Here is a 17,265-nt window from a genome sequence, read left to right on the forward strand (position 1 = left end):
TATATAGAGCATATCATTCAATGATTTTGTGATTTCTCAAGTTAGAGTAGAAGTAGTGCAGACGAGGTACATATAAACCAAGCTAGACTTGATAGATAACTTTTTTATATCTTATGTTTTGGTCATATAACTTCTTTATCATTTTCGTGTCACATGTGACATTACCGATTAAGTATAGTAGTGACTATAGAGATGTAAAAACAGAGTGCGTTAGCCAGCTGAAAAAGCGATATAGTAAATGTGTAAGTATAACATCACCAACGAACTAGCATCAGTGTGCATGTCTGACTAGACAAGACAGAAGACACCTCTATGTAGCTTTCTTTTTCTATTCTCCTATCGCATCCACTTACAGATTAACATATGATTCATGTGCTCTATCTTTATATCTCTATAGTAGTAAAATCATAGACGAGGTATAAGCATAGACATAAGGTACAGGAATAGTGGATCCCCACTAGAACAGGATTACGAAGAACTTGTCCTAATAGAACTAGTGAGGTCCACTTCCTATAGGGGGAACTACTGACCAATGTTACGAAGAACATCAAATTATAGCTTCTAATCCGACCCGAAGTACCAATCGGGCAGACTTTTTAGACTCTGCAAGCGTCATCGACGCGATAATAACTTTTGCGACTGGACATGAACAGCGAGTAGTTCTCGACCAGTAGTACCAAGACAAAGGTGTCCTTGAAACGACTTACGAATACAAGGAATTATCAAGTACACGTTGACTCACGCGCGTCCGGGATACGCAATTATGCAAAGGAATTGAGCAATCGCGAACCGATAAACCGCGAGAACAATTTGTTCTATGTAAGCGAGAGGGCCAAAAGAGAAGAAATTTTTAGTTTCCGTTTCACGCATTCCAAAGGGAAAAGAATTTATATAATACTTCAGTTTGTAATAATTATAGTTTTCGAAATTCTTCTACAAGATTTTTTATTTTTATAACCCATTGTAGTATTTTATAACAATTTATAAATTTTCTTAACTTAATTCTAAGTATATACCGTTGTCCAGCAATTAATCATTAAATATATAAATTTAATATTTTCACGCATACCATTCTGTTTTACTTTTTAATATAAGATTATGTTAAAGTATTGTTTTCGTTCAATTATTAATTTGATTACTTATATTATTTTATTTAATAACGTCTGTAATTTGTATTTAATATATAATAGAATTCAGTTTATTTAAATCTGTCATACGACGAATACTTATATCCTTACTATTTACGATTTCTCGTTTATGTAATAGTTCAGATAAATGAATCTAATGACCAGAAGTTTATTTATTTATGAATTTTAAGGTGTTCCCATTCAGTATAAAGTCGGAGAAGTTTCTTTAATCGATCACTGATTAAAGTTTTGTTTGAATAAACGGACTGATTACAATCGTCGCGATGCAACACGACGTTATAAATTGTAGAGGGCGTGAGAAACACTATTTTCGAGGTCGGTATTTCAGAACGTTAGATACGAAGCTTCATTTAATGTCACATCTATCCTGTTCTTTGTCAATGGTGGAACATTTGCAGTGGTAAAAATTGGAACTAAGTTTTAATATGAAATTATTTTGAATTGAATTTTATTATATAAATTAATAATAGAAATAACTCTTTCTTTTTTAAATATAAGATTTCATTCAAGTGTCCTTTTTAATTTGAAGTTTACGCTAGACTTCTTTATTCGTCATAATTAGCAGTAATAATCAAAACAGCATGTGGTCTTTTTCTGTAAACTTCATTTTTATTTCCTAAATATAAAACTATCGTACTATATCACATAATAAACTATAATACACGTATGTACGTGAATGATGCAGTACCTTAACATAAATACTATTTTGATAAAAACGTACAACAGATCGATTTTGTTCACGTGACGTACTTTCTCGTAAAATGCATGATCTACAGAAAAATAAAAGAAACGATACACATATATGATATCTTGTTGGTTTCTCTTCGCGAGTATGAGACTTACATCGATTTAAGAATATCGAACACAAGATGAAACTCATGTCTCGGTTTGTTCAAGAGTTACATTACATTTTGTAAGTATAACCTCTTGTCTTTTTTAAATTTCTCTATCGTATTCGTATTTTCATTCAATATTGATAGTTTGGAAATAGTACACACAAGTAGCATTTGTAATACTGATATACATGAACAGACACATGTCTGTTCTACATTGTCTATTGTTAACCATTTATTTATTAAGTACCGGAGACTGTTTGTACTAGGGTTTGAAATAAAGGATAACAGTTTCGAATTATCGATCAGCAAGATCGACTGAAAAGATCATGAATACCAACATTTATATTCTCTATTTCCATTTTGTCTTTCTGATTGAATAAATAAAGTTATCCTTTATTTAAAACGCGTTTTCCATGTCGAGTAAGTGGATAACTTCGTTTGTTATTAAGATTTTGGTTTCTCTTTCTCATCTTTTCCGTCTTGTCTTTATTTCAGATTTACCGCGTAAACGCGATAATATGATTATATTCCGGATCTTTTCTCATACCTTAATAGCATTTTGTACGTTAAATGAAAAATTTCTTTCGGTGTAAGTTAGTTGTATGTAGAAGTTATTTCAGTATAACTGAAAAATTTGTTTTCTTAACGATGTACGAAATATACATGTTATGTATATTCAATGGGATATTTTCCATAGTAAGTTCTGTGTTATAAATGGTCAGATTCGAAAGCTGTATTTGCGACACCGTTCATCGTAGGAACTTCTGGCTTCTTCTCGCCAACGACTTGCCATTTCATAGTTTTCGAGTCGTTCTCTTCTGGTCCTTCCTTGCTCTTCGCTTTCTTCTCTTGCTCCAGCAATTTACGATCCTTCCTGTGCTCTGTGTATAGCCAGCTGTCCATACAAAAATTCATGTTAGCTCTCTAACTTACTGTCTTATCAAAGACGACAAAGTAGTCAATCTATTTTTAAAACGTGTAATTAAAGTAATTGGTAATTGTACATTATATTAGTGAGCAAATCTAGAAAAAATGTTCGTAATATTTCCTCCTCTTTTATTATCTTTTATTATTTTTCTCTTCCTTTACTAACTGATACTTCTATAAAATTATTTATTTAGTGACCATGAGGATGTCTCGAATGGAGTACTTTCGAAAATGGTAATTTTTCATGACACACTCAAAGATTACACGAGATATAATTGCCGTCGAGAGATGATCTACGAGCTGAAAGAAACTAGACGGAAGTAACAATACTAATGTGGTATTTAACTGAATCGATTTTGAATCGTTTATCTGATGATTTTCTATGAGTGAAGCTCTCCTAATGAACGTGTAAATTACTCTCATGTTTTAATATATAATGTTAACGCGACCCATTCAAAATTAGCTCACGATTCACATTCTGAATATCTATGATATGGAGGACTTGCAACCGGTAGAACTTACAAGAACGCGACGACGGCTGGCATGGTCATGCAGGCGCCGACAATGAAGAACGTCCCCGGAAACGTTTTCATGGTTGCAGCGTAAATAGAACTGTACATAGGCCCATAGATGAGAGGCATCAGAGATTCGCAGACACCAAGCAACGAATTCACCTTGCCTGCAAATCAACGAAAATTCAGGTACACTTCGTTATTTAATAAATATACACAGTTTTCTTCGCTTCTATGCATAATCTTGTGTACTCCAAACACTCTTCTGTAGCGGGGCTCTTTGAAATTTTTATTTATACTTCTTTGTTAATATTCTTCTTCTCAAACCAAATAACGAAGAAAATCAATTTGCATATTACGAATATCGCAAAAATGGCACCAATGGAATATAAAGGGTAAAATCTTTAATAGTATGGTAGGATCATAGTATTGTGATTATATTACTTTAAGTTAATATAATCTAACATTATTAGATCATACTAAAATAGACTAAAACAAAATGAATATAAAGTCAGATAAAGTACGCTAAAATTGAGTAATTTAACTGAAATTCTTATGTTTGTCATATATGATTCATGGTACTGGTTAAGTCTTAATATAAATGATTAAGATAACATCTTAGTATATGAGATAAAATACCGGTATTAGAAAAAACAGGAAGAAAGATGATCTCGAGAATAGTTGGATTGTTAGCTAGACAGGAAAACGTTGTTAGACGTTATTCCAGCTGAAAGGAAAACCCGTGGAAAATTGCTTAAAAACGGTGTCGATTTGACACGAAGATACGATGAAACAAAATTATCCTATTTACGCGGTTCTAAGAAAATGTACGAAGGTAAAAAGGCGTCTCAAAATGATCCGATTAGGACGAAGGCCGCTATATCATGCTGGACCAGTTTATATAGTTTCTAATTCATGGTGTCATGTTTCGAGCATTTAAGTGCAAATAGATACGTTTCATTACATATACAATGTATTTCATGCAATGAGATCAAGTCATAGCTTTAGAACGGTGGAGATCCCACTCAACAAACGAATGTCTCATTTTTTAAAAGAAAATGGAGAGATAATTTGGAATTATTCAGATTATAAGTGATTTATAATTTTTGTAATTTAAGGTGATTTAAAATTCTTGGAATTAAAAGCGAGATCTTTGAAATTAGAAGACATTAGAGCGTACGCTATGTTATATACTATTTAAAACTTTTATATTTGTGATTTAAAAATGACATTTCTTTTTCTATTGTCTATCATATCATAACTAAATGTTTGTCCTCAGTTGTATGAAATATTTTGGTATAGGATACTCTGATCGAGTTCCTAAAGAATATGATCTATTCTTTAGGATTATCTATTAGGAATATCTATTATTCCATTGTCGTTCCTTCTAAATTTATATCAATAACAAAATAGTTTCTTGTATTTTTTTGCATGTTTTATCAAACTTGTATAATACCAAGTTCGTGATACATGTATTTCTGTCATACCTGCGTAATATGCTTCCGTGCCTAATTTATTCCAACTTTACAAAGGCCTTTGAGCATAGATGTTTTACAAATTATATAAAGGAATATTTTTAACACTTGTATCATAACGTTCACGTAACGGTACCTGTTACATGTTTTTCCTATCTTACAAAAAAAAGACGCATTTGTTTCAATGTCAGTCTGCTATGCCAAGGTAATAAATCTGTATTCACTTACCGAGTTCACTTGTAGATACGAGTTTAGATGCTATCGATCGCATCGCTATGAAAGATGTACCATTCACGATCTCGACGATAGCCGCTGAAACAACGATGTACGAAAAAGACATTTTACCTTATTGATTCCCTTTCTTGGAATTTAACGCATTATCAATTTGTGTGGGTAAATGTGCCATCTTTCACTTTAAAATTTATAATGAATATACGATATGACTACATTTGAAAAATTATAATTCATTGAAAGTAAAAAGATTGGTGGAATAATATTTTTATATACTATTATTAATATTACTTATATATTATTATACTATATATACAGATATATACAAGTACTATTAATTTCGTAATATTGTTTTATGTATGTATTATGTATTTTTTTTCGTATAATAATATTTTCGCACCGTTTCAAAGAGAGAAATGTTACTCTTTAATATTATTCCATTTGTATTCAATTTTCACGTTAATAATTTTCGCAGATTCTTATTAGAAATATGCATTTTCAAAAGAGTCTAGTAAAATATACTTCATGCTATTGGTAATGCGTTAATGTTCGAGATGTTCATTTGATTTAACATTTATGTGAACATTTACCTAAATAAATCATCCAGTCCGTGATTGCAAATGCATAGACGAAACCAGCTAAGATCTTGCTCATAGAGCTCATAATCCCGACTATAGCATCGTCGATTTTTAAAATGTGACTGAACACACCGACAGATACCGCGGTTCCTATAAACAAAAATAATTTCACTCTTGAAAAGTGATTTACATGATAAGTACTGTGAAGAATTTAAAATTACTCCTTTCACCATCATCCAAGTCTCTAGCAGAATGGTTGAGAATGCTTAGTTGATTGATAACAATTTTACTTGACACAAGTATAATTTTTGCATCTTTTGGTTTCTGTCAACGAAAACATTGCAAGGTTCAACGATCGTACGAGCTGTTCAGTTATGAAAGAAGCAAATGACTGCAAAAATATGTAAAACTAGTTTCTTTTTATTTTTAAATAATTATAAGTTTAATACAAAAAGGCAATAAAATACAAAAGGCAACTCCGTTCATTAATTCACGTTTCAGCCTCATAGCTATGGGTTTCGAGGTTTCCGTGATTTACTTGAAAACGATGGCCAACGATTTCGTTTCGTAACAGTGCAACCTATTATATAATCGATTTCCGTTGCTTTCATGGATAGAATAGGCCAAAAAGAGTGAGTACGAGTTTAACGTGAATTCGTCAAGGTCTTAAAAAAAAAAAAAAGAAAAAAAGAGGGAGAAAACGTCTAGAAAGGTGCAGTAAAAAAGTATAAAAGTACCATAATTGAATAGTGAACGAATTTTAATCTACCAAAAATTATGAAATTATTTAAATAGAGAAAAGAAAATTCAAGGCAGTAGAGATTATATTAGAAAAGTATTTCCTTGTAAAATCGATCTTATTGGAAAAATTTTCCACTACAAGATATCTTTTAGGAATATGTGTCCTTAGAAACAATTTTTTTCGCAAAAGATACTTCTATTTGAGAGGCAGTTATCGCCGACAAAGATTCTATTTTTGTAAGAAATATAATTACACTCGTAACGACATGTTTTCTGTGTAGGATTGAATTTTATTAAAATGCAGCTTCGAGCGTGTAAGATATTCCAGACGATCGTTAGTTCCTTGAGTTTTATTCATTCACGTGTTTCCTCCAATTCTAAACGGCATTTTTTGCTTCTTTCATTAATAATCACGTGTAACTACGATAATAATAGGGTATTAAATGTTATTCTGGAAATTGTCGGAGGAATTGTTATCTTCCTCACATTGTCTTCATATTCGACCTTAATATATTCGATTCTCAGATATCAATCTTTTTATCAATTATTATCAACTCTAGTGAACAAAAAATTCTCCTTTACTTGAAGTAATTGATAATTGACATAGACATTTACTCATAAATGTGCGATAATGTATTGATATACTATCGATGAATCATCATGAGTTATGGCGATTCGTGTTTCATTCGCTTAAAGAGATTGTAGCTTTTTATTTTATAATCTGACCAGTCTGAGACGATCTGTAGATTATATTATTTCTCAAATATTTACTCACCGATTAAATTCGTCACCATGGCGAACGTGGTGAACATGCTGAACATAACTTCGTTCCAGTGGTACCTGTATCTCATATAAAGATACATCACTGCCATTTCACCTATAACAACAATTATCTGCTTTAGATCTTCGATTTTCACTTATTTCATACCTTTTAGCGAATTAAAAATTTAAAAGAATAGAGTAAATTGAATAATAGTGTCCATAGCTCTACCGCAGTCTTATTGTTATATCTCAATTTTATTCTTTCTCTAATTTTGTTTGAATCTGTTAGAATTTAAGGTGAACAGCAAGGAATTTTGTTAATAATAAAAGAATACTATTGTAGGGTTAACCCTGCAAAGTTTAAGATAAAATTTTTCTTAGTCTATGAATTATTAGTATTCATCATGAACTTTACCAAACTCAGTCAAATGACTGGTTTCAAAATTTATTTTAAAATTCTACATTCATTGTTATTTCTTTTATTCGTCTAACTTTATGTAAATTGTTATATTAATGATAATTGAGAAATTGATTGATCAGATAATATAATATAAGAATTTACATAAAGTTTGATGAACAAAAGCAATAACGACGAATGTACAATTTTAAATTAAATTTTGAAGCCGATCATTTGACCGGGTCTGGTAAGATTAATGTTAATACTTAATTATTAATAATAGAGGGCATATTTTCAAACGGTTCTATAAAGAAGACGTTGTATTGAAATTTGAGACCTATTTTACCTAAAACAAAACGTTTATCGTTTATTTAATTAAGAATTTACGAAGGTACAATATATTCTGTGTACGAGCGTGCGAAAGGGTTAAATAAGTTTGAATTCCAAATAACAAGAACGATAATTTAATTTACTCTAAACTACAATCATCCCATACGTGTTGTAATTTCGCGAACCACGGGTTACAATGTTCTAAATTCAATGTAGGTGGAACGATTCCGCTTGCACAGCATGAAAGATCATGGTCAAAACGTTTTTCAGAATTGGCAGCTCGCGTTCGCTGCTATCTCTGCAATGTTGCTTCATCGTTCCACTGTACGTAATGGGCCTCGAAGTTGAAAATGACACGCGGAAGGCCGCTTAAGGTTAGGCGTTGAAACAAGCAAAAAGTTATGCCCGTTATGCCTGTCACTTTTTACAGTCGAATAAATTATTGCTTTCGAGAATTGATTCACGAAAGAATCAAACACCATTGACACCTGTTCTTTGATAGAATATTGCGATACGTATACAATAGCGTGCGAAGGTTTCCAATCAGATAGATTTCTCACTTTATACTCTAAAAAATGATATTTTACCAAGTTCTATCTAACATTCTGTAACTTGTATAACGACGTCTATTCGTTGTATTATCTTCTTTCGCTTATTATGTTCTTAAACTCAACATTACTTGAAATTCTGTTTGATATCAATTCTGGAACAAGATGCGAGAAATCTTTCTCATCCAACACTTTTGCATATCAACGTAATTGTATAGTTAACTTGTCTCGAGTTATAACTTACTAACTTAGATAACATTAATGAATTGATAAGTTGACGAGTTGTTGGGTTGTTGGTCTTTATTACCTGAATAATTTCTACGATCTTACGATTTTACGTCGGATAGGATATTAGCTGTCTTTTTATTCAGATATTTTGAATAAATAAGGGTCATGACTCAAAAAAGGTTGTGAGACTCTGGCATAATATTGGGTTAGCAACTAAGGCATTACCGCCTAATGACAAAATCCGCAATCACTTAATTGTCAACCCAATACATGTAAAATTCAGTCAGATCACGTCGACAATAATAATGAAATATTCAATATCATACCATGATTGAGCGAAGAACTGAAAACACAATTATGCGTGTTTCGTCCATTGTCTCTGACATTTTGAAAAATATTGCCTACTGGAAGAAGCACTTAAAAATGCTGACTTTATCCTTTCCATCTTCAATGGCCATTACGAAATTTACTTTTTCCTATCTACTTATTTATTCTCCGGACTTCCTTTCCTCATAATCCCATTGTATATGAATGCATGCAAATCTCTATCGACGGGAAGCGTTTAAAAACGAAATTACGAACGATTAATGATCGATAAAAATTGCAGAATTTTATGCGATGAACGATACGAGTATTGGAAGAAAAAGAGTTATGTTCTTTAAGTAGAAAAACAGGTAAATTCCAGCCTGCAAATGTTGGAATAATTTCTTCGAATTTTTAGCTGCAACAATCTATTTATTTATTTTAACTTTTTTTGATTTTGAAAATCTCCATTCCTGGAATTTACATCATTTACTATTCCGGATCGTCGATCTTTCACAGAGGTAACTGGAATAACTTAATCGTGGTTGAACCTTCGGGTGGCTTGAGAAGCTATAAACACAATCAAAAGTTATTCCGAATGATTTCGACGCGTTATTAAGCTGTATTACATAAGGATATACACGGCGTTACACAACAAGTTCGTTCATCAGGTTGTCGAGTTAATCGTTTCCGTCGAGTTTAGGCTATTATCACATCATTGCTTTGCTTTTCTCACGAACATTCCTTCAGAATGTCAGAGACAATTCCACGATTGTATTTTTATCGATCGATTCATCTCTCAAATTTTATGTTACTGGATAAATGCTGGTTTTTCTTGAATTCTTCATCCTTTGGAAATTCATTTCACACAGTATAATTAGACTTAGATATGAGTTCGGTGTAATTGTTTTAATCATAGCATAAGCGCTTAAAACAATAATGTTGGGTATTCAACAGCTCGTCATGCTGGTTATTTTTCATTGAAGCAGTTTTTTTAAATATAGTTCCTCGTCGTTTGAAACAAAAATTCTAATGGAACTAGAAAAAGAAGAAAGGAGAGAAGATCGGCATGCCTATCTGGTTTTTGAAAAAATTAATCGAGCGAAATGATGAAGGATATAAATACCAGAAATGAACATTTCCTGTACAGAGAAGAATTCCGTTACCTCTAAAAATTGCAACACTAATTTCTCAATACAATTTAGGAATAATTGGCACGAAAAAGAAAAAGTCGACGAAAAGATATTGTTACAAAATTGGTCACGTTCCTTTCCACGAAACTCGTCAATTATCTTATTGTCGTCGATCTAATTTGCATGCAGACTACAGCGCGATTTGTGTACCGACTTGTGTAATTTCATTTAATTCGAGGATCACATTTGAAGACCGTAAGGAATGTTGAAAATTGCTTGGAAATTATCATAAACGGCAAAGAAATTAAATCCAAGTTCTAATGCTAAAATAATTATTAAAAGGGAAATGTATGTAGGAATTTACTTTGTGTTTTGATATAATGAAGATCAGAGAGTTAAGATTGCTTCATACTATATTTCGTTTCTAATTTAATTAATTTACTCGTTAATGAATCAAGCAATTACGATCAATAGTGATTAAATAAGGATGCGAAAAGAAATTTTAGCAATAAAAAAGGGTAATAAGGCGATAACCTTAGAAGATAGAGGATATGATAGACAAAGCAATGCAAGGCATAAAAAAAAAGAAAAGAAATGTATCGTTGAAAAGAAAATATATTGCAAAGAGATATGGGAAAGAAAATTTATATAATAAAAAATTAGATTTTTCTATCAAGAAGACTCCTAAGATTTCTATCAATTTTCTTCTTCTCTTTATAATATATAAACTTTGACACATGACCGATTTTCCTATCTCGTTATATCATAAAAGTTACTATAACCCTTCAAACCATCAAGATTAGACCGATTTCCGACGGTCAAAGATCTGAAATTACATCAAGCTACTTAGGCCATCAGACCGCATTAGCATCGTGCGTATAGAATCTAGTTCTAATAGGTATGTTGACTTCGCAGACGCACTACCGGTCATAAATTTCAGGCCACTGTCTTTATTGTCTCGCTTTCTATATCTACAGTCTTGTATCTTCCTTCCTTTTTCTTTCCTCCTCCTCTTTAACAATATATTTCTCCGTTTTATTATCACGTGTTAATTAAATATTTAAATGTTTCATTGTAAAAATTGAAGAAATAGATTCTCCTCTCTTCTTCTTTGTAAGTGTAATATTTCTTTGTGCCGTAGAGATTTCAATACGTTAATTAAAATAATTTATTTCTTCGGTATTTTTAATGAAAGATTCAAACGTTTCATTAGTTTATTAAAAATTTCTTAAAAGACGAAGAAATATATTTATAGAGAAGTATTAGAAGGTCGTGTAATTTCAGTAGGGGTTTCTTTGAAACAAACGTGGATTTATGTTACAGCAACAAATTACAAAAATATCTAAGTATCGGTTATCGTTTCCATTCTCTCGTCCTTCGGTAGCCGTTCCTGTCGATAGGTAATTGTAATTAATAACGTGATGAAGGTTTGTTAATGATTTTCTTTGATCGATAACGCGTTCATGTGCGAACCAATGTCGAAAGGGAGTACACTTGAACTCGATCGAATTAAACAGTGATGATTAATGAATTAGCGTACGTCAATTGCACGGTCCAATTATACAATGTTTCAGATAATTGATATTAATGTACCTTCTGTAATTGACGTGTCAATAGATCACTTGTCGTACCAATTCTTTAATCTCATATTTCTAGAGCGTGAGTCATTGTTTATTACTATTTTTTTTATTATTGTTTATTATTTCTATAAGTTGAAATAATATATAATAGACGGATCGCGGATTTTTACGAATTTACGCAAAATCTAAAAATGCACAGAATGCATAAAGATACGTAAATCCCTGCTTAAGTTCCCTCTCTTTAATCGTTTTCATAAAAATATAAATTTGTATAAAAATCTACGATGTAAGAATAAATATTGTATTTCTGAACTTTGCAAGCCAGTTTATTATATTTCAAACATGTGAGACACATCAAGACACAAATTCGAAATTCCACCAAGATCTTCTGACAACTGAACAAGATTTCTTATCGATAAAATCTTTATCTGCGACTCCTTTTTGTCATTTTAGAAACATAAATTTGTTAATCTTCCTTTTGTAATGTCAAACCGAGGACAATATTACAAGGAAGACAAACAGAAACCATAGGAATATGCACGGACGTCTAATTGTTGGCCTTTCAAAATCAGGAAGAAGGCCATTACACGAAATTGTTATAAGCAGCATGATTACTCAGTGCTCTTAGTAAGACGAATAAAGACGCAACGAAACATTATAATGTCCGGCGTATTAGCGGTCTAATTAAATTATGACAAGGACGCTCGCCTTGAATTCCCTGTTGCAATACGAATTCGTGATGCGCTAATAATCCGTAATTGACGGATGGAACCGTATTGTCGTTCGAGATTAGCATCGTAACCATTCGGAGAAAATGGGGACACTAAGTTCACTCATTGTTCCGATCAGAAAAATAATTGATAAAAGAGATAATCACGGTAAATTTAATATTGGTTAAATTAAGCTACATTTTTATTGGATTAATGAGATAATTATCATCTAGATACGCCAAAGATGTATATTAACATTCGTTCGAGATATTTGTATTTAAAATATGGAGAAAAGATAAGTTCAATGGGGAAATATATATACATGGACGATATATAAAAACAAATTTAACATAGATATTACAAGATTGCAGTTGAGAACTAGATACGCGTATGCTGTTCGAGATATTTTTATTTAAAAGCAGGAGAAAGATGAAGATGGTCAATTTTACAGAATAAGAAGAATTCACAGAAGAATTTCCTTATCGAAAGATCTATCGAAGAGTAAAAGTCGAACGAACATCCTATAAAAAAGCAATAATTACAACGTTACAAGGACATTTGTTAGGATCGTGAAAGAACAGGACAATTAATCACACTTTCACTAGCGCCCCTGCGCGAGCTATCGCAATTTTCATGTTACGTGCGTATCTCCGCTCATCGTATGGAATATATGCAGAAACTATTGGAAACGCATAGCACGGACTACATCCATCTACTTGTTGTCGATAATTACAGCTCATTACATCTATCTCTATCTCGTTCTACCTCGAAAACCCCGATTTTATCATTTTTATACCGTACCTAGCAGTTTCCGCTCTTTTCAGTGGCCTAAATGTTGCAATTACCTTTGGAAACTTCTGTTGGTTACCGCAATAATACTAGCGAGATTAACGAGAGTTATGCGAAACTTTTCCTACTTTCACTCGCCCGATACAGGCTTCGATACAAGAGTTGATGAACAGGAGATCTCTGAATGTTTGATTGGACGTGTGAAACTTCTTCGATATGGAAATCGTGAAAGTTGCTGGAAAGAGACGTTTAGCGAAGGACAAGTATTTGTTTGATGACGCGCGAATTTATCAGGTTTGTAAACAATCTTCGAATAAAATTATAAATATTGTAGTAGTAGCCAATATTCGGATCGTGAATCTTTGTAAATTTAATTTGGATTTGTAGGTAAATTCTCAGTGGTTTATTTCAATGTCTTTCTCTCGATAATCATTCGATCAAAAAACACGATAGACTCAAGGAGATCTACGCATTAGATTAAAATATTTACAACATTATTTGGAGATTTTCAGGAATTGATTAAAACGAGACTTTTCGATTCAATATATAATTGTATTAGATAAGAACGATCTACCTCTGAGTATTATGATGCAAAGGGTAAACGTAGAGTAGATAAAGATACATAACAGAGAGATCGCTACACATACACACAGGCCACAGACCATAAGAGAGAAAGGAAAGTGTAATTACGAACGTGTCAGATGCAAGGATTAAAATATGTTTTTGTTAATGAAATTTACAAAACTAGCTGAACTAGTTCACGCTCCGTCGTTTTGGATTAATTCGATCAAATTTTTGCGTAACTTTCGAGATAACGAGTTAAGAAATTCTTATAGATTTCGAAATTTCTGGCTTTCATCCCTTGTCAAACTTACGATACGAACTAGCAACCTTCCTATTACATCGAACAATTAATTGTTACGTCAAACGTCTAATACTTTCTTCAAAATAGAAATTCTTATCGTGCAGATTTAAGGAAGAAATTTTGCTTCCGCAAAAGTAAAAGTCTAATAATTAGATTTATAGATTTCATGCATTTGTAGGAATTCTTTCAAAGTGCAAAAATTCACACAAAATGCGTAAGTATTCAATTATTCTTTGGAAATACCCAAAGTAAAGGGCTAAGTACCCATGGGAATTTAAAATAGATACAAATTCCTATTTTAGTTCCACTCCTATGATCTATTAGTAATAAGAAGAAAATAAATAAAAATCTTACCATAAAGTGGACCAATCACAACCATAACGATGACCATAAGCACCAATACCCTTTTCTGCCGATTATTTCTACCCTGTTTAAAAGCAACACGAAAGGTCTCTTCAATATGCTTAAACGCGAAGAAGTCCAAGATCGATGCGCACACGGTCATCTTCTTCGTCTCCGTTTTCTCCGCCCTTTGCAATAAATGGGGTTTAGGTGGCTCCTTAATCACCACTAACCCATAAATGAAGCTCAACACGTAACACACGGTCGAAATACCGAATACACCATAAAATCCAATTTTCAGATACAGTATTCCGGACAACGCCATTCCGATCGGTACACCAAGCGACAAGAAAACATTTGCAGCACCAATTCGAAGCGTCCTGGACTCTACCGACGTGATATCCGCGATATAACTGAAAACACCCATGAACATGGTGAACCAGCCTCCCGTTAACGCTGGCCAAAGTGCTTCGAAGATACCTGTGGCTTCCATAGGAACCTCGTGAAAGAAGTAGGTGCACAACAACATACTAACGCTGCTTAAAAATTCACCAATGATAGGTAGAAGCATACACGGCTTCCTCAATCCTGTACGATCGCTCCAGGCACCCATGAAGAGGATCAAGATGGTAGGTAAACCGCTAGACAAAGCTGTTTTCCATGTCTGCATGCCAGCAACCAATTGTTGAACAGCAGTTTCTTCCATCTCATAACCAGTCGTGTTCCTTCTAGCCAATGCTGTGCAGACTTCATCAGGATAAGCCAGGTTTACTCTACACGCTTTTTCCAAGCTGAGATTCTGTGTGGCCAGAGAAGCTAGCATACAGGGTATCACGTAGCAGGCGATCATAGGCTCCACGGTGATATTACTGGTGAAGTAAGACCATTTCTGGCGCAATGTCATGGACTTCCAGACCAATGCTTTGTCAGATACTACCTGGTTTCCAGTGGTGTCACCACGTTTCTTCTCCATCGTCGATGAATTATTCGTGTCAGCCATTTCCTTAATAAATAAGGGCAGACTGAGCTATGTCAATGGTACTGAAGTATTCTTCGTGGTGTGCTACGTTTCTTGTAGAGTTTGCGTCATATAACTCGCTTTGCTCCAAATTTTTGATAACTGTTTTCCTTTGAAGATCCTTGGTGTTGAGTGAAACTTCCAAGAATTTTTGAAGATAATTAAAATCATGCGGATGGATGCGAAGATACAGTCTTAACTGGTACCAAATATTCAACCGTTCTCCAGGGATTTTAATATGGTAGATTTTTTCAATTATTCACATCGTCTGATAATTAGTTTAATTGGACGATTCTTCCTTTTTCGATACTTCTTCGTTGACTAATTACCTCTGGACCGACTTTAGATGTACGTATTCTTTGAAATTGTATTTATTCGTTGATATACCGGTTGGTTGAATTTCAACCGGTCCGCGGGAGAGACCGTCTAACTGTCTACTCCTGGCTAATGCACCATTGTGCATTACGATACGCATGTTACCTCTTTTCCCTTCTTCTTCCTCTCGGCCACCTCCTGCTCCGTGCTGTTCCTCCACCACCTCGTGTTCCCTCCATATTGTCCCCTCTGAAACTCTTCGACGATCCTACTCCACGTGCGGGGAGAGTACATCCGAGGGTACATCCACCTAGCTGAATATAACACTCGTAACACGATGAAACGTCGTCGGTGCCAATCGTTTCTGCGACGATCGACAACCACGCGCTAACGTCCACGCTTCCGGTTCCGCTCTTGGACGCTTTTCGGGTCAAGGTTAACTTTTAGAGTCGATGCACGAGGGTTCCTTTCAGTTTTACAATCGCAACGGAGGGTCTTTGAGATTTTATAAGAGATTGTAGGCAACAGAAATTTCTGTTGAAATTACAAACAATATTTTAATTAGCTAGGAAAATACAAATTCCATTGGGATTTTATAGGGTTTAGGAAATTTCTAATTTAGACTTTGTTTCGTCAGAAAGATTTAAGAAATCATCGTTTAATCATACTGTAATGTATTAAAGGGAATTGTAATTTGTCTATAGATATGAGATTTGATTCTTCAAAATTTTATAGAGATTTCATTTTCTTTTTTATATCTTACATTAGCACGAATTGTAATTTATGTATAGAGGTAAGGTTTTTAATTCATCGATTTGTTTCTGTTTGTTTTCATATGTCCCGAACGTTTTACTAGAGTCAGACGAATGTGGGTCAAGCGCGAAACTCATGTTTGTCTCGTCGAATATCACGTTCTTTTTTCGTCTTTATTAAGATTATGTCGATGTGTTAGAAGTATGAGGACAACTAGTCCTGATGTGGTAGCGTTTTTAGAATCGGTATGTTGTAAGAAATCGTTCCACAATGTTCTTACCTTGCCTTGATATTGCCTTGGGCAGGCAATCCTTTGTAAATCTCCCGACAAATATCGAATGATGACGCAACAATTAAAAAACTACTAATTAATCAAACGATAAATGTATTATATTTATTTTCGATAAAACTGACCTCAAATTTTGATGTGTTATTGATCTTCTTTAAAAAACCATCCGCCAAGATGTGTTTCTCTTATCAATAATTAATAAAAAACAATTTTTTCCACAGATTAAAAAAGAATTCAATCTTGAAAGAGTTAATTTTATCAACGATGAACAATTCAACGAATCAAAGATTCCTCTATCTCATAAAAATCCAAAGCAACTCGTCGCCTTTCGTCTATTTATCCTACTAACTGCTAGAAAGGATGTAAAGACACCTTGTTATTCTGATCGTGGTTGAAGATACGCGTAAACATAGCGAGTACCGTTGAGTGCGACTTCTCTCGATAGGGCAGTACCG

General features: G+C 33.4%; 1 protein-coding gene across 1 annotated transcript; it reads right to left on the minus strand.

Annotated features, from left to right (window-relative positions):
* Nucleotides 1-1,735: 1,735 nt before the first annotated feature.
* LOC100643687 (solute carrier family 46 member 3) lies at nt 1,736-15,993 on the minus strand. The gene is made up of 6 exons (XM_003395047.4): nt 14,448-15,993; nt 7,224-7,325; nt 5,720-5,857; nt 5,127-5,210; nt 3,434-3,590; nt 1,736-2,879 (listed from the first exon to the last, which is right to left on the minus strand). Exons 1-6 carry the CDS (start codon nt 15,433-15,435, stop codon nt 2,693-2,695), a joined length of 1,656 nt encoding a protein of 551 aa, XP_003395095.1. The 5' UTR covers nt 15,436-15,993; the 3' UTR covers nt 1,736-2,692.
* Nucleotides 15,994-17,265: the final 1,272 nt, after the last annotated feature.

This window comes from Bombus terrestris, chromosome 4, assembly GCF_910591885.1.
Source record: "Bombus terrestris chromosome 4, iyBomTerr1.2, whole genome shotgun sequence".
Taxonomy (NCBI): Eukaryota; Metazoa; Arthropoda; class Insecta; order Hymenoptera; family Apidae; genus Bombus; species Bombus terrestris.